Source organism: Elgaria multicarinata, chromosome 5 (genome assembly GCF_023053635.1).
Source record: "Elgaria multicarinata webbii isolate HBS135686 ecotype San Diego chromosome 5, rElgMul1.1.pri, whole genome shotgun sequence".
Lineage (NCBI taxonomy): Eukaryota > Metazoa > Chordata > Lepidosauria > Squamata > Anguidae > Elgaria > Elgaria multicarinata.
The window spans coordinates 47,067,190-47,085,635 of NC_086175.1; the positions used below are offsets into that span (position 1 = coordinate 47,067,190).

General features: G+C 40.7%; 1 protein-coding gene across 1 annotated transcript in view; it reads right to left on the reverse strand.

Annotated features, from left to right (window-relative positions):
• GABRB3 (gamma-aminobutyric acid type A receptor subunit beta3) overlaps positions 1-18,446 on the reverse strand; it is a 117,154-nt gene that overhangs the window by 25,104 nt on the left and 73,604 nt on the right. Inside the window, exon 4 of the mRNA XM_063127498.1 lies at positions 3,990-4,210. Within this exon, the coding sequence (XP_062983568.1) occupies positions 3,990-4,210 (221 nt within the window). The remainder of the gene's footprint in view (positions 1-3,989; positions 4,211-18,446) is intronic.

Sequence of the window (18,446 nt, forward strand, 5' to 3'; positions counted from 1 at the left end):
AGAAATTATACTGTGCTCAGCTTGTTCAACGCGAGGGCCACACGCATTTCAGTTGTAAAGTTCTGGTCTTGAGTGCAGGAAAAAATCCCCCCACCTATAAATTACCAGCATTAGAGGCCTGGTCCAGTTCTTGACTTCTAGAGTGTGGGATAGATAGCCAGTAATCCTTTGTGCCCTACTATAAATGGGGACATTTTGGGGGCAATGCAAATTGCAGGTCCAGGGCCCCCATTCCGGACCACAGTAGGGGGCAAAGGGTTAAATCTCCCTACTCCCCATGCTAGGACCCCAATTTGGATCAGGGCCCATGCACTAGGGTGACCATATGACCGGATTTGCCCAGATTTGTCCGGGTTTTTGATGGCAAATCCGGGAGGGGGAGGGGAAATCCGGATTTTTTCCCCCCAAAGAGCAGCTCTAATGGGAATTAACAAAAATGCTTATAACTCTGTCATTTTTTAAGATAAAGACATGAAACTTGGCACAATGGTAGCTCTTAGGAAGGGCTTTAGTCATACCAAATTTGAAACAGATCTGTTCATCCATTGATTTTTTTTAGGAATTTTTTTAAAAAATTAGGTTTTAAAATTATTATTTTTAAAATCAAGATTTTTAAAGTTAAAGAGATGAAACTTTGTACCATGATAGGATTTAGGTAGAGCTTTAGCCACACCAAATTTGAAACAGATCTGTTCATCCATTGATTTTTTAGGATTTTTTTAAAAAAATAGGTTTTAAAATTATTATTTTTAAAACTGTCATTTTTAAAGATAAAGACCTGAAAGTTGGCACCATGAAAGCTTTTAGGTAGAGCTTTAGCTGTACCAAATTTGAAACAGATCTGGGGGCAGTAGCAAACCCTGTTAACAACAACAGCAGCTTGCAATGAGTGAAGATACAGTCAGAAAAGATATTTGAGGGAAGGGGAGAATGTAACACAGAGTAGAGCAAAAGCTTCAAAGTACAGCAAAACCTACAAAAGTAGGAGTGAGTGAAGTTAATTTCAGATACATTGAATCTCTCACTTGTTCTTTATTTCAGTGATTTTAACATTAAGATGTTATGTAGAACAGAATTGTCTTAAATGTGTGCTGTAAAATCAGACATGTGACCAAGGCTATGTTCGGGTGGGCACGCCCCCTTGGTACTGGACACGCCCCCTTGGGGGCGACCATGTTGTCCTCCTTTTTGGTTTCCAAAATATGGTCACCCTACCCTGCACTGGCAATTTGTGTGTGTCTGGGTGTGTGGGGGATAAACTTCCTGTACTCAAGGCTGGAATTATGCAACTAAGATAAAGTCTGAAACATTGTAGATCTGGTGCACATCCGTGTAAGATAATACTGAGCTAGATAGACTAAAGCTCTCATTTAGCATAAGGTAGCAGCTTCTAAATCAGGGGGAGGCAAACTTTTTGCTGAGGGCCACATGCAGTGATGGGCAGTGGACTGGAGGCCAGAAGCGCACACATGTACAGCTTTCTCTCTTGTACTCTATTCTCAAACACACACACACCCCTTTCCCTCCATACCCAGACACCCAAAAAAACACAGAGAGACATACACACACACACACACACCCCATCTCAGTATGTGGGGATGGGGAGATTTTAATCTCACCTCCCTGTGCACTGAGATCCCTTTGAAAGAAGGGATCGTGTCACAGACAGCCTCTGCTTGCTGAGGGTGACAGCCTCCCCTCAAGAGAGAGAGATCATACTTCCCCCAACCAGACAAACAGCCATTTGCTGGAATAGGGGGAGTGCTATCTGCAAGGGGAGGAACACATGCAGGGATGACTCACCTTGTTCACCTTCTTCACACTCGCAATCACACTCCCCAAACAGGCTGAGAGCAGTGTGCTTTACACACTTTCCCCCATGCAAGAGGAGGAAGGTACATGGGGTTGACTCACCCTGTGTTTCCTCCCACTTGCAATTACACACCCTGACCACTAAACACACTGTTTGACAGGCTCGGAGGATAGGGTGACCATATGAAAAGGAGGACAGGGCTCCTGTATCTTTAACAGTTACATAGAAAAGGAAATTTCAGCAGATGTCATTTGTATATATGGGGAATCTGGTGAAATTCCCTCTTCATTACAACAGTTAAAGGTGCAGGAGCTATACTAGAGTGACCAGATTTAAAAGAGGGCAGGGCACCTGCAGCTTTAACTGTTGTGATGAAGAGGAAATTTCACCAGCTTCTCCATATATACAACTGACACCTGCTGAAATTACCTTTTCTATGCAACTGTTAAAGATACAGGAGCCCTGTCCTCCTTTTCACATGGTCACCCTATCGGAGGAGAGTGATCTACACAGGGAAGAGGGTGCATGGGAATGACTCGCCCCATGCATTGATCTTCTCCTTGCAATCATGCTCCCCACAGCCTGCCGATCTGCTGTTTTGCATGCTGGGAAGACTTTGGAAATGAACTCCCAGTTGCTGAATCCCTGAGCCATTACAAACTAAGCCAACTCACTCAGAATCGTTTGGTGTTAGCCATTTCATCTGCCAGTTTTCCTCCTTCACATCTCTTTCCCCAAATCGTCAAAGTGAGGAGAGAAAACACCTGTAGAGGCTAAAGTTGTGGTTCCTTCTAAGCTCCTCCTGCATGAACTCTAGGAAGTATAGTTCTTTATTTCTCCTAATTCATTGACTAGGTGGAATAAGAACTCAGGTTCCCAGTGTTCCTGTCAGCAATGGACAATTTTAGCCTGCTCAGAAGACTTCACATTTTATGAAACCCATAGTCTTCGAATGCCAAAAATATTGATATAAAGGAACAAAAATTTCCAGTTTTCTGAGGGAAACTATCCACACAGGCTCCAAGGAAAGGAGGTAAGGAAGCAGTTAGAAGATAATATATATCTAAAAAACTTCATGCAGGTGGAAACAATGCAGGAAGGTATAGGAAGCTGAATTCCACATATTTTCAAAACTACCCAATCAAACCTGAATGCAGGTTTCAACAGTCCATATTTTCAGAAGAAATGTATAAGTTATTACTTCAAATTCTACTATCAGTTAAACTTTGCAGCTATTGCAACTGTTGCGAGTGGAGAAGGAAGCATGGAATAAAAACACGGAGACCAGAGTTTGGGATGAACTAGGGCCTCTTTATTTAACAATAAGGGATACTCAACCCCTCCTGGATCTGTATGTAAAAAGTGTGGGAATCTATGGACACAGCTAGACCTAAGGTTTATCCTGGGATCATCCAGGGTTCGCCCCTGCCTGAGCACTGGATCCCCTGTGTGTCACCTAGATGAACAGGTTTGACTCCTGGATGATCCAGGGATAAACCTTAGGTCTAGCTATGGCCTGTGATTCTTACACATTCAGAAATATTGGGTACAATCTAGCCCATGGAAAGTTTTCATTTCAATGGAAGGAATGCATTTTATTTATGTTTCCTCCCCTCAAAGGGAGTGACTGGCTAAGTCCCATACTAGAAAAAGGGGAAGGAGGGTGGGAGCTGAAAAACCAGAGAGGCTGAGAATGGGGCAGGACTGGCCTTTATAGGCTCGACCCCACCCTGCCTCGCCTCACATGGCCCACATGGGCCTACACATGAGGCCTTTATTTCCCTCTTCCCCACCGCAACTGCCAATTATACTGCTTAAGCCGTACTGGCTGAATGGGGGTGATGGGCTTACAAGTGGAGAACGAAGCATGGAATAAAGACACAGACACCAGAGTTTGGGATAAACTAGGGCCCCAATTCCCCCGCTCAAGTCGTACCAGCTGAGCAGGGGTAATGGGCTTATCAATAAGGAAAACTTGACTGAAGGCACCGTTGTCAAAATTAAGAAACACTACCGATGTACTATATTCCCTAGAGGCAACTTTAGAAAAGCAGTAGGGATACAGAATATATTGCAAAATGTTTGTGATAACCTTGCACCCCAAAACAATATTCAAAGAACAGCAATACAAAGCATAAATCAGTGCTGGAGAAAACATGATCATACTAGTACAAACCTGAGGCTATACAATACTGTGCCATCTGGATGAAGGCGAATCATTCGATTCTTAACTGTAACACCATGCACAAACGACTTCTTGTCATTTAGAAAGTAAGTATCGGGCACCCATAGTTGATCTGCTACTCTGTTATCAAGCGTAAGGTTGAGAGGAATCCCAGCATAGGCTAATCTTTTATCCCTCCAGTATTGTTGAAAATACATAGTTAATGTGTAATCCTGGTAGAGAGAAAAAGAAAAACTGAAGTTAAGCATTGTTTATATATTACACTCTTACAATCATCTTTTGCATCTTCTTTGTATAAGGCAGTTCATTCTAAACCTAGCTTTAAGAAATCATGCTCAATTTTGGCTATTTTATATCACAACATATTTTTACATAAAATTGATGGATAGTTGGATTAGACAAAACATCTAGAAAAGTATTTTTGTCTTCAAAGAGTTGCTGTGAAGTTCACAGTATTTTATTTCTGTCTGAAAACTGTTACTAAAAGGACTCTTTGGATGTAACAACTGCCTTCATGGGAAGAGATTTGGTATGATTCCCATGGAAGAACACGCTGGAAAGAACTACAGTGGAATTGGTCATCCATCTGAATTTTCCAGAAACCCCAATCAGACATGACTTTCTTAGGAAAATATGATGCCCATTTTAGATGAAAAACTATCTTCGGCGGGAACTAATTGTCAAAACTGTTCAGAGGAATAGAAGTTATAATCTGCTTTAAGTCCTTGTGAACAGTTTCTATTAGTGCATCATCAGAAGGACAATATACCCCCTGGTGTTTTCTGCAATTTTCTGATGTAGAGGATAGGAACAAATACATTCTCTATTAGTGATAGCTTAATTAAAGCTTGGTTTTAGTAGTAATAAAATTGCAAAGTATTTTTATTAGCCTCTAATAAGTAACTAGGAAAAAAACCCTAGATTACTAAAACCCATAGGTATACATGTATAGCACGAGAAAACACATTATAGTACAATATTAGTAATTTGATTAAACTAGAAGCAGTGTAAACAACCCATGTCTCTGGAAAAGAGAATTAATACTAAGCAAAAAGGCACACTACAGCTATCTTGTACTCTCCCCTGAGTTCCATCACATTCTCATTGGGGAAAAGCTCTATTTACTTCAGGAAGAAGAGACTAAAGCTTCCAGCCCAGCAACAGAAGACTGAAATGGTTTCTTTGCTGTATATCAGTAACTGGTAATCAATACCACTCTGTGGGCCAGTGTTTAAATACACAGAAGACTGAGGGCCCATCTACACCAAACAGGATATTCCACTATGAAAGAGATATGAAAGTGGTATATAAAATGCAGGAGCCACACTACTGCTTTATAAAATGCAGGAGCCACACTACTGCTTTATAGTGATATTGAAGTGCATTGCAAGATCTACACTACTGCCTTATAGTGGTACTGAAGTGCACTGACAACTGTTGGGGCCCATGCGCTCCGGGAACCGCCCAGAGAGCTCCAGCTATTGTAATAAATAAATAAATACTATGAAAGTGGTATGAAAGCGGTATATGGTATGTGTCAATGGGCCACAACAGTTGTCTGTGCACTTCAATACCACTATAAAGCAGTAGTGTGACCCCTGCCTTTTATATACTGCTTTCACACCACTTTCATAGTACAATATCTGCTTGGTGTAGATGAGCCCTGAGATACTTGTGCTTACCTCGGTAAGCATCCCTTACTGTATTTTCACACACTACACAACAAGAAAATACGTGATTTATCATTTCTATCATTTCATGGAGCACTTTAACTATACCACACAGTTAGAGGGAAGAAAGTGGAATTCCCATGATATGAAAGGACAAAAACAACAACAACCCTCTATCATCAGCATTGTAAAATGGAAAAAAAAATACTTCTACAAAAATATAAAGCAATGTCAAGTTAGGAGTAAAATTAATGAAGTTTTTAACAGTAATAATCCCATAAACTAGTTGCTACCACTATCTGCCATTCTAAGTGAGATATGCTTTAACAAAACCGGCCATAAATTGTGGCAAATGAATGATTACTCAAGATTGCTTTTCTTGAACATTCAAGTTAATCAGCATATTTTGTAATTATTTTAAATCAGTTATGGAAAACTCAAGTTTCCCTGGCTCTATAACACTCCGAAATGTAGAATTGCATTTTAAATCCATTACTTACATTTATATAAATATACATTACTCCCATGACCTACACTGAAATGATGTTATCCTTACCAGTACTAAACATCTCAGTTAACTTGGTGAATAAGATAGCATCACTGAATAAAAATGTTTTGAAAATGTTATTTATAGCTGTAAATACCACAAAGTTTTAAACATTCAAAAATGAGAAAGAAATTTCAAGTTTGACACCAATGTCTAAGGCACACTAAAATTCTATTAAGCACCAGTTCATTTTTTCTGTACACATATTTTTTAAAACTATACACAGCATATTGGCAATTTTGATGGTGTCTGGATGTTATTGCTTATCTTATAATACTTATTCCCAGAAAAAATATCTCAAATGATTAAGCTTAATTTGAATAAAAAGATGAATAAGATTTCTTGAGATTTAGATATATGGGCATTTTGAAATGGGCATCTGGGGTAAGGTAAATACACTTAAGTTGAATACTATATCTTAGATAACTTGTGTTACACATGGGATCACTTATCTACATCTGGCAAATATTTTCAGTAAATCAATGCTTTGTTTCATAATTTAGTGTGTGTGTGTGGTCCTTTCTGCAACAATTATCCCTGAAAAAGATGTAACTTCCAATTTAAAAAGGTGAATTTGGTTTCCTGGATCTTGTTTTATATGAAAGAAGGTGAATTTTGGTCTTTCCTGTCTGAATCAGATCTTCCATCTTGGTCAGTTTTATCAGCTTAGGCTGATATACCAACTGCACCCTTATCTGGACAGAAATAGCCTAGCTACAGTTATCCATGCTCTGATAACCTCTCGTTTGGATTACTGCAATGCATTATATGCGGGGCTGTCTTTGAAAACGGTCTGGAAACTTCAACTGGTACAAAACAGGGCAGCACGGTTACCAACAGGGACTGGTCGACGAGACCACATCACACCAGTCCTTTTCCAGCTTCACTGGCTGCCAGTCCAGGTCCGGCCCGATTCAAAGTGCTGGTATTGACATTTAAATCCCTAAACGGCTTGGGGCCAGGCTATCTGAAGGAACGCCTCCTCCCATATGTACCTGCCTGGACCCTAAGGTCATCCTCAGGGGTCCTTCTCCGTGAGCCCCTGCCAAAGGAAGTGAGGCAGGTGGCTACCAGGAGGAGGGCCTTCTCTGCTGTGGCACCCCGGCTGTGGAATGAGCTCCCTAAGGAGGTTCGCTTGGCACCTACATTATATGCTTTTAGACGCCAGGTGAAGACCTTTTTATTCTCCCAGCATTTTAACAGTCTATAAATAAATTTTAACTTGGTGTTTTAAATTTGTAATTTTGCTTTGCTGCTCTTTTTATCTGGTTGAGCTTTTATATTGTATTTTATATTATGGTTTTATACTGTTGTTTTAGACTTTGAATGGTTTTAATTTTTGTAAACTGCCCAGAGACATTCCTCTCTCTCTCTCTCTCTCTCTCTCTCTCTCTCTCTCTCTCTCTCTCTCTCTCTGGATGGCATTAGGTTCTAGACATACAAAATTGCACTCTAGATCTAAACATTGGTAGAAAATGTTTTTTGTGACAAACATGGGCAGATAAGGCAATTTTTACTTTGGATTAACTGTGGAGTGCTGATGAGGAGTTCTTGTCATTTTCTACCCTGTGTGCCAAATATGACTTCCCCACTATGGTTGAATGACATTTTTCTAGTATCTAGGTTTGGCCTGGCCACTTTTACAGCATCAGAGTCTCCAACATTATTGGAAGTGCTTATTGAAATTGGTCATGCAAAGTTACCTAGGATTCATATCTATAAATACTCGTTATTGGTGACTAAATATGATATACAGGGCTTTAAGCAGGAATAGAATAGGGAATAGGATCGTCCCATTCTCAGTGGGCACCAAGAAAGGTGTCTGAAAGCACCGTGGTGCCTCTGGGCACCACAGTACTGACACCTTTGTTACAGGTAGTATTGGGTCTGTGCCAAATCAGAATTTTGTATCTCTGTTGTACTTAATCAAGTGGCTTGGACAATAATTTTTGACTTTGTTTACCTACTTTAGATATTACTTTTAGTTAGTGTTGAAAAGCTGTGTTTGCTTCAAAGGTGTGTTATTGGACATGACTTTTTTTTTTACACATCTCCAGTGCAATGCAAATAGCCTCCTTAAAAGTCTATGCCTTCTCTTTGGTGTGTATAAGTGTACGGAGAACCTCTCTGGTAAATATAAATGTAATGAGAAAGGTTGCCATATCAACCAGTTAGAGATACTGCACGCAAGAGAAGGTTGGTTGGCATAGCGACCAAAGGCACAATATCTTCAGTTTGGCATGTGAAGAGAAACTGACCATAGCAATACAACAGTCTAGCATTGTGCAGGGAAGACAGGAAATGGGACAATACCATGAGGTTGTTTTCACTGTGTCACATTCTGTTACTCAAATTATGTGAAAGAATCTCTGTCAATGGAGTCATACATGAACCCATAAAATAGGGTGACCATATGAAAAGGAGGACAGGGCTCCTGTATCTTTAACAGTTGTATTGAAAAGGAAATTTCATCACGTGTCATTTGTATATATGGGGAACCTGGTCCTCTTCATCACCACAGTTAAAGCTGCAGGTGCCGTGCCCTCTTTTAAATCTGGTCACTCTAGTATAGCTCCTGCAGCTTTAACTGTTGTGATGAAGAGGAAATTTCACCAGGTTCTCCATGTATACAAAAGACACCTGCTGAAATTCCCTTTTCTATGCAACTGTTAAAGATACAGGAGCCTTGTCTTCCTTACATACATAAAATGTATCCTGTAACCTACTATTTTGTATAACTTTGAAATAATATATAAATAATCCACAAGTTAGTTTATGAACACTGCATAAGGAATGCTCACAATGTAAGCTTATATGCAGGAAGTTTTAAAAGCTACAACTGACTTTATGATTTGGGCTGTCTAAATATCGTCTTTGCCCTGTGGTGTCTCCAAATCAGCACTGTGTCGCTTATAAGACACAGCTGCAAATTTGCTGCCACCGCTAAAGCAAAGAGATGATGATGCGGAGCAGCAGCAACTTTTCCTGCTGGAGCAAGGTCATCATAGCTCTTCTGCCATCTGTCCTTACTCCAGTGCCATGCTGGGCCCAGGGGGAGGGGTTCCCAGTGGAAGTCCCATTGGTCACCAGAAGCTGGGGGAGGGGAGAAGGTGGGCCTGGGGAACCAAATAGCTGCTGGAAACCCTGTGCTGTGTCCTTCATCTAGATAACTTGCTGCCATCCCACAGCAGTGAAACCACAGGGTTTGGAGGGGAAGCAGTGCCAACTCAGTGCCGTGAAGGCAGAGCCTAGGAGAACCTATGTGATCAGAAAAGTAGTGCTCCTTTTTCCATGAAATACCAACCCCTCCCCATACACACACAATGCACAAGCAAAACCATAAATGAGGAATCATTTTTATAAGAAATGCATATACTGCCCTTCATCAGTACTTCCCAGGCAATGTCCAGCTGTAACAATTAGTGGCCCATAGCTTTAGAAGTTAAGGTAATAGTCCTTAAGCTCAGAAATTGTCTGACTGAAGATAATGTACATGTGCTGATCATGAAGAATACTCATACGTTCTGAAAAAGTGTGCATCTGATAACATTCAAAAGTCCATGCAAGAGTGGGTTCTGGTTGTTTGCACATTTGGGTATCTGTAGTTAAAAATGAACCCTAACAGCACTATCCTATGCATATCTACTCAGCAGAAAGCTACATTGAGTTCAATGAGGCTGTCTTCTAAGTATAGGGTTACAACCTAAGTGATTCAAGCATATGCAGCAGGAGGTTTTGCCCCACACAGGTTTTAAGCAGATATCATTAACCAGTGAGTGCATTAATACTCAGTATCTCTTGAATGATCAGGTATATATCAAGCAATTATTATTATTATTATTATTATTATTATTAATTTATATAGCACCATCAATGTACATGGTGCTGTACAGAGTAAAACAGTAAACAGCAAGACCCTGCCGCATAGGCTTACATTCTAATAAAATCATAGTAAAGCAATAAGGAGGGGAAGAGAATGCAAACAGGCACTGGGTAGGGTAAACAGGCACAGGGTAGGGTAAACTAACAGTATAGAGTCCAAACAACATCAGGTTTTAAAACCTTTAGGAAAAAGAAAAGTTTTTAGCTGAGCTTTAAAAGCTGCGATTGAACTTGTGGATCTCAGATGTTCTGGAAGAGCGTTCCAGGCATAAGGGGCAGCAGAAGAAAATGGACGAAGCCGAGCTAACTGCAGCAGAACTTTTTCCTGCTAGTCTTCGGTTATTGTTTTAATTTTTATTTATTGTATTATTATTTTTATCCCTCCCTTCCTCCAAGTAGCTCAAGAGAGAAACCTCCCCACCACACCCCCTATTTTATCCTCCCAACAGCTCTGTAAGGTAGGTTAGGCTAAAGTGGTAGTAACTGAGATTTGAACTTAAGTCTCTCCAGTTTCAGTCCCATAGTCCAAACCTTTGCATGTCTACTCAGAAGTATGTCCCATTGGTTCAGTGGTACTAACTTCCAGGTAAGTAGTATAAGATTGCAGTCCTAGTCTAGGTCCAGCACTCTTGTATGAATATGGAAGTTAATGTTAGACCACCAGCATTCCTTTCCTCATTAAATTTGCCCAAGAAGTTGCAAGAGTTTCATAGCACATTCCTATGCATATTTACTCAGGAAAAAAATCCACTATGTTAGATGGGACTTCTAGGTAAGCGTGCACAGGACTACAGCCTCAGTGAACTGAAGGACTATGGGGGGAGTCTACACCAGCCTCTTATTGCAGGATTGTATCATAGTCGTCACTAACAGGGCAAATGATGTTCACCTGCGGTGATCTCAGCACCACCTATCAGTTTTCCCAGAATATCCCTGACTGCTTTTGTCACTTTTTTTTTTGGCTCTCTCACATCCATTGTGAGGAACGTGTGTGGTGTGTGCCCCCCTTTGCAAGGTCGTTGCTGTTCGCCATGAGTTCTGGGATCAGTGAACAGCCAATTAGCTGTGAGGGGCGTGTGCATGGGTATCAATGTGTTTCACTGCCAAGGTTTTTTAAAACGAACAAACAAATGTATCTCTGTGCAGGAGCACATATTTATCAGAGTTCCTATCCCCCCATGCATTGCTGTGTATCTGCGCTGGTGTGCACCCTCACAAGTAATAATAATAAAAAATATATGCTGCACCTCGTAGCCATCTGCCTAGCACCACCACTTCTACCAATATACGTGCTCCTACAATGACACCCCTGACATTGTGGGAAACCTTGCTCACATGTGACCCGTGAATGCCGGTCACAGAAGCGGGAAAAGTCACAATCACCCTTCCTCCATTGCGAGAGGGCTGTAGGTATAGATTAGGCCTAAGTCCCTTTCTTTTCCTCCTCTCCACCTCCTACAACACACCACTGGCTGGCCTGCTCCTTATAGCTCAAGTCCTTCTGCAGCAGAGCTCCCTTAGCACATCTATTCCACCAGCCCCAATTCAGGATCCAGAAGGGAATATATGACTGTCCTGCAAATGACAAGGTCAGGATGAATCTTTCTATCAGACTCTTTCTCAAGCTACTACTCATGGGATATTTATTTATGAATGCACAACTGTCAATCATACTTTGTGTTTTTGCTGTGTGAAGCCTGATGCAAATAAGATTCCCTTATACAATATGGAACCTCCTAAGGATGCAAAAATATAGCATTTAAAAACTCTGGGCTCATCTACACCAAGCAGCATGTTCCACTATGAAAGTGGCATGAAAGCAGTACATTTCTATTGCTCTGTGCCGTGGCACCTCAGCCATGGGCTTCCACAGGGCTCTCTTATCCCCTATGCTGTTTAACATATACATGAAGCCGCTGGAGGAGGTTATCCAGAGATGTGGACTGAGGTGTCATCAATATGTGGATTATACCCAGCTCTACCTTTCCTTTTCATTAAACCCAGGTGAGGCAGTGGCTGTTCTGAACCAGTGCCTGGGCACGGTAATGGACTGGATGAGGGCTAACAAACTGAGACTCAATCCAGACAAGACGGATGTACTGTTAGCAGGTGGTTCATCTGTTCGGTGAGGTGATGTTTGCTCTGTCCTGGCCAGGATTGCATTCTCCCTAAAGGATCGGGTCTGTAGTTTGGGGGTTCTCATGGATCCAGAACTGTCACTTGAGGCACAGGTGAAAGTGGCAAAGAGCACCTTTTATCAGCTTAGGTTGATATACCAACTACGCCCTTATCTGGACAGAGATAGCCTAGCTACATTTATCCATGCTCTGATAACCTCTCGTTTGGATTACTGCAATCAGTTACACATGGGGCTGCCTTTGAAAATGGTCTGGAAGCTTCAGCTGGTACAAAACAGGGCAGCACGGTTACTAACAGGGACTGGCCAGCGAGATCACATTATGCCAGTCCTTTTACAATTTCATTGGCTGCCAGTCCAGGTCCGGGCCCGATTCAAAGTGCTGGTATTGACATTTAAAGCCCTAAACAGTTTGGGGCCAGGTTATTTGAAGGAACGCCTCCTCCCATATGTACATGCCCGGACCTTAAGATCATCTACAGGGGCCCTTCTCTGTGAGCTCCTGCCAAAGGAAGTGAGGCAGGTGGCTACTAGGAGGAGGGCTTTCTATGCTGTGGCACCCCGGTTGTGGAATGAGCTCCCCAGAGAGGTCCACCTGCTGCCCACACTGTTCTCTTTTCGTCGCCAGCTGAAGACCTTTTTATTCTCTTAGTATTTTAGCACTTAATTTTAACTTAAATTTAAATTTTACTGTTCTAACTCTGTATTTTAATCTTATATCAATTTTGCTGCGTGGTTTTATCCTGGTTGTGCTTTTTATACTGTATTTTGTATTTGTGTTTTTAACCTTTTGGTTGTTTTATTATGGTTTTAATTTTTGTGAACCGCTCAGAGAGCTTTGGCTATTGGATGGTATAAAAATGTAATAAATAAATAAATAAATAAAAGGCAAGAGCCACTACTGACAACTGTTGGGGCCCATAGACAGATACCATATACCCCTTTCATACCACTTTCATAGTGTTATATCCTGCTTGGTGTAGATGTAGCATGGGTCCCAACAGTTGACAGTGCATTTCAGTACCACTATAAAGCAGAAGTGTAAATCCTGCAGTGGACTTCAATACCACTATAAAGCAGTCATGTGGCTCCTGCCTTTTATATACCACTTTCATAGTGGAATATCCTGCTTGGTGTAGATGAGCCCTCTGTATTGAGTTGTATCTAAATGAACTGAGATACACAGTGTTTCCCAGGATTCATTCATTCCAGTTGGTTAGAAACTTCAGGGAAAAGAGACAGTCAATAGGTTTAATGACAGGTTGTTGATCTTTTTCTCATTTTTTTAAAGTAAGGCTCAAAAAGCTAAATATGCAAGACAACTACAAACTCAAAAGACAAATAACCTTAGGTTCAGCAAAGCACTGAAATTGCTTCATGCAGCAGAACCTTTCTTCCCTTTTTAAGATGACGTTCTCAGGGGAATAGAGAGATTTATTTAGAAGCACTGTGATGACTTTAAAGAAGCTAACAATATTGTCAAAGCCAGGTGTGGCTAAACCAAAGGAGCAGTGGCCAAAAGAGGGCCTCACTTTACTTCAGAAAAGGGAAAATATGCTTTGTTATTGTCTTCCTGTTTCTGAATTACACTGTAGCCATATTTTTCAAGCTTTCCACTGCTGTCCAACGAAACATCAAAGGAATATGAACATTTCTCAGCCAGTCTTTGTATTTTATGAAAAGAATATGTAATCAAAATTGTCATATGTGTCATTCATGCCATGATAACATGCAGACTGGACTACTGTATCATGCTCTACATGGGGCTTCTCTTGAAGATAGCTTGTAAAGTTCACTTGATGAAAAATGCTACACACAAATGCCTAACTGGGGCTCATTAGACAGAACATATCAGTTCCATCAGTTGCCCATTTAATTCTGGGCTCAATTCAAGTAACTGGTGATAACCTAGTTTATTGTTCTAGGCAATCTGGTACCAGAATACCTGAATAATAATTATTACTATTATTATTATTATTATTATTATTATTATTATTATTATTATTATTTTATTTATTTATTTATTTATTTCTTACCTGCATAAAATACATAAAATACTGTTTAAAAACATCCTAAAAGCATTCTAAAAACATACCAAAATATCCTAAAATTCTACTGGATAGGCCTGCTGGAAGAGCTGCCTCTTCCCATATGTGCCTCCCAGTATTCTCAGGCCAGTACCTGAAGCCCTGATTTGTACCCCCCTCATCTTCAGACAGTGCCTTTTCTGTAATGGCACTGCAATTTTGGAATGCCCTTCCAAGTGAGTTCTACCTGGCACAATCTCTGCCCGCTTTTCAACAGTTGGTGAAGATATTCCTAGGTTTTTAGGTGGGCTTGTGAAACAGTGATGTTAAGCACTGCTGGATATGGTTTGGTTTTAATGTCTTTGTGCTGTGTTACACTGGTGGTGTAATTGTTTTATTTATTTTTTCAACTTTGTAAACTGCTTCATGAGTCCTTCTGGTTTGGTGGAGGGGGGGAGCAAAGAAAACTAGAAAACAGCCAAAGAACTTTGGTGGGGTTTTTAGGAATGATTTTTAAATAACTGGTAAAAGCAACACAGTGCTATTTGTATATAACACACTGCCCTCTATCATACAGTTGTATTGCCAGAATTGACTTCTGAGATGTAGATATACAACCCATCTATGTTTGGTCACAATGGTTAAGTTGCTATTGTTTCTTGATTAAGCTTAATACATCTTTTTATTTTATGTTCTTAAAACTGCTATTGACTGCTGCTAGGACCAAAAACATATATACAGTTAGCAATTTCATACACAGAATCATAGAATCATAGAAATGCAGAGTTGGAAAGGGCCTACAAGGCCATCGAGTCCAACCCCCTGCTCAATGCAGGAATCCACCCTAAAGCATCCCTGACAGATGGTTGTCCAGCTGCCTTGAATGACTCTAGTGTGGGAGAGCCCACAACCTCCATAGGTAACTGATTCCATTGTTGTACTGCTCTAACAGTCAGGAAGTTTTTCCTGATGTCCAGCAGGAATCTGACTTCCTGTAACTTGAGCCTGTTATTCTGTGTCCTGCACTCTGGGAGGATTGAGAAGAGATCCTGGCCCTCCACTGTGTGACAACCTTTTAAGTATTTGAAGAGTGCTATGATGTCTCCTCTCAATCTTCTCTTCTCCAGGCTAAACATGCTCAGTTCTTTCAGTCTCTCTTCATAGGGCTTTGTTTCCAGACCCCTGATCATCCTGGTTGCCGTCCTCTGAACACGCTCCAGCTTGTCTGCGTCCTTCTTGAATTGTGGAGCCCAGAACTGGACGCAATACTCTAGATGAGGCCTAACGAGGGCCGGATAGAGAGAAACCAGTACCTCACGCGATTTGGAAGCTATACTTCTATTAATGCAGCGCAAAATAGCATTTGCCTTTATTGCAGCCATATCGCACTGTTGGCTCATATTCAGCTTGCGATCTACAACAATTCCAAGATCCTTCTCGTTTGTAGTATTGCTGAGCCAAGTATCCCCCATCTTGTAACTGTGCATTTGGCTTCTATTTCCTAAATATACAACTTGGCATATATCCCTATTAAATTTCATTCTGTTGTTTTCAGCCCAGCACTCCAGCCTATCAAGATCACTTTGAAGTTTGTTTCTGTCTTCCAGGGTATTAGCTATCCCACCCAATTTTGTGTCATCTGCAAATTTGATAAGTGTTCCCTGCACCTCCTCGTCCAAGTCATTAACAAAAATGTTGAAATGGATGAAGAGCTTAGTGGCACAGAGAGTAATTCAGAAGTAACATACCACTACATTTCTCAGTGCCATACAAAGTACAGTATGGTAGGACCATAATCCTGCTCCCTTCATGTGTAAGAAGTCCAGGTTGTGGCACAGCTCCTCTTAGGAGCCAAACAGTATTCTCCCCTCTCCTTCAATATTACCAATCCACTCAAGGAACCATTGCCTTGCTGGTACAGCCCATTTCCTCAAACAGTGACCCTTTTCACACCTCACACAGGACAATCTAGTAGCCTGATCTATCTCAGATTCTTGCTGTGCGGACTACTCTCTAGAGAAGCAGGACTCGGGTTGTGTGCTCAGCCTGGGATGGAGTGGGCTGCTGAATCATGCTCTTCATGTAAGTGTGTGTTTGTGTGTGTGTGTGTAGGGGAGAAGCATGATTGCAACTTAGGAAGGTATTCTAAGAGAGTAGTTCTTATGGGCTAGGTTCCTAGATGATCACAACTCTGTCTATCCTAAGCAACAGAGGCTGTCAAAACATTGGCTATGGGATGGTATAGAAATGCAAAAAATAATAATTATAATATTTTTGCCTCTCTGAGCTCTTTCCCCACTGGATAATAATAACAATAATAATTTTATTTCTTACCCGCCTCTCCATTTTGATCAAGGCGGGGAACAACAGTAAATATAAAATACATAAAAATCTATAGCCTCTCACCTTCCTGCCTATTGGACACCCCATAACTTCCCCCTTTCCTCTCTTCCCAAGATTGGAGTCCTTGGGAGAAGAAACTGCTGCAGAGCTTTTTGCAGCTGCTGGTGTGGTGGGGGCTTGTGGGGCAAGATTTGCAATTTGATCTTCCAATCCAAGCTCAAAGGTCTGTCAAGCCTTTGGGGGAGGAGATCCGCTGTACCCTATAGCACCTCAGATGTTGTCCAGGAGCTATAATATTGCTCTCTACATTTGTATCTAATTCTTAATTATATACAGTTGAACAATTGGAGATGAAACTCTAAAGGCATTCATTTTTATAATATTACATTAAAAGATTGTGTATGCGGGTTTGTTTGTTTTAAAAAGTAAGAGGCCAAATGAACTACTAATGAATGTTATATAATTCCTTGAACATTGAAGAATATTTATATACTTTACCTTGAAATGATGCTGAGTATATAAACAATGTAATTCATTTAACATCTGCTTCTAGTAAATGTAAACAGATGTCCCTAATTATTATCTTTCAATGCCTTTGTATGCACAATATGAATACACACATGATAAATTAGGCTTGCATGAAATGAAGGTAAAAGGAGTAACACAAAAACAAACAGTATGTGGCTAATTAAAATAGCTATGCTTTAGTTGGGAAGCTAGAAAATAAATCAATAACAAATGCTACTATTTTAAATGTACAAATGAGGCAGGTTTATTTTTCCCCCTACAGAGAATTTATTCAGACTATCCCAAATATAATCTGAAATATTTTTAGGGCAATCCTATTGTCCCTAGGAGAATATCGCAGGGCAACTAAAATTATCAAGAGGCTGAAGGAACTCCCCTTTGAGGAAAGATCACAATATCTAGGACTCAGAAATTTGATGTATCATTACACACTAGAGTGTGGTGGCACAAGACTGAAGTTTTGTGGCACCAAACTAGCACAAACATTGACACAGTTTGAGAAGTGTTATAATATGGATTTTTAAACATTTGCCAGGACCCACCTAAGTGTATTTTCATGCTTTTGGTGGTGGCAGAAAAGTCAAGATTTGTGGCACAAACTAGCACAGAACTTTCACACAGGCTTGGAAGTGATATGACAGTGTTGGTTGTTATGTGTATTAACTATATGTTGGTTGTTGTGTGTATTATCTATCAGTACACAGTTGTGAGTGATGGCACATGATTTGTGGCAAAACAGCACAAAACTGTTGTGGTTAGGTTTTTAACCACAGAAGGAAAAGGACTCTAAAGAGTTAAAAAGATGTCCTTGGCCAGATTGTCTCTGCCAGGAGAAGTCCAGTATGAAGCAGATTCTTCCCTGGCCTACGTGCGGTACGAGTTGTACAAGATGAAGAGACTATTGGTTAATTGGGCCAAGGAGAAAAGTGTATTTAAGAAGTCCATGTTGTATGGCTTCTTACTGCTGGTTCTTACTGCTGGAACTTACTGCTGGAACTTACTGCTGGAACTTACTGCTGGAACTTACTGCTGGAACTTACTGCTGCTGTTATACTGCTACGTTGTTGCTGTACTGTGAAAGGACTGTATATATGACCATTTATTCTGTAAGTAATTTATTTAGTGTCAGTAAAGCTTCTTACTGACCAAAGACCGTGAGTGCTTCTTTTTGTTCCTAAATTCAAGCTGAAACCATTTCCAGACTCTACGCTGCTGCTAATTCGCACTCTGCTATATTTTTGGGTAAGCAATTACCCCGATAGGTTATGGGCCCAGAGAAAGTCTGGAAGGCATAATTTTTGGTTGCTGGAAAGC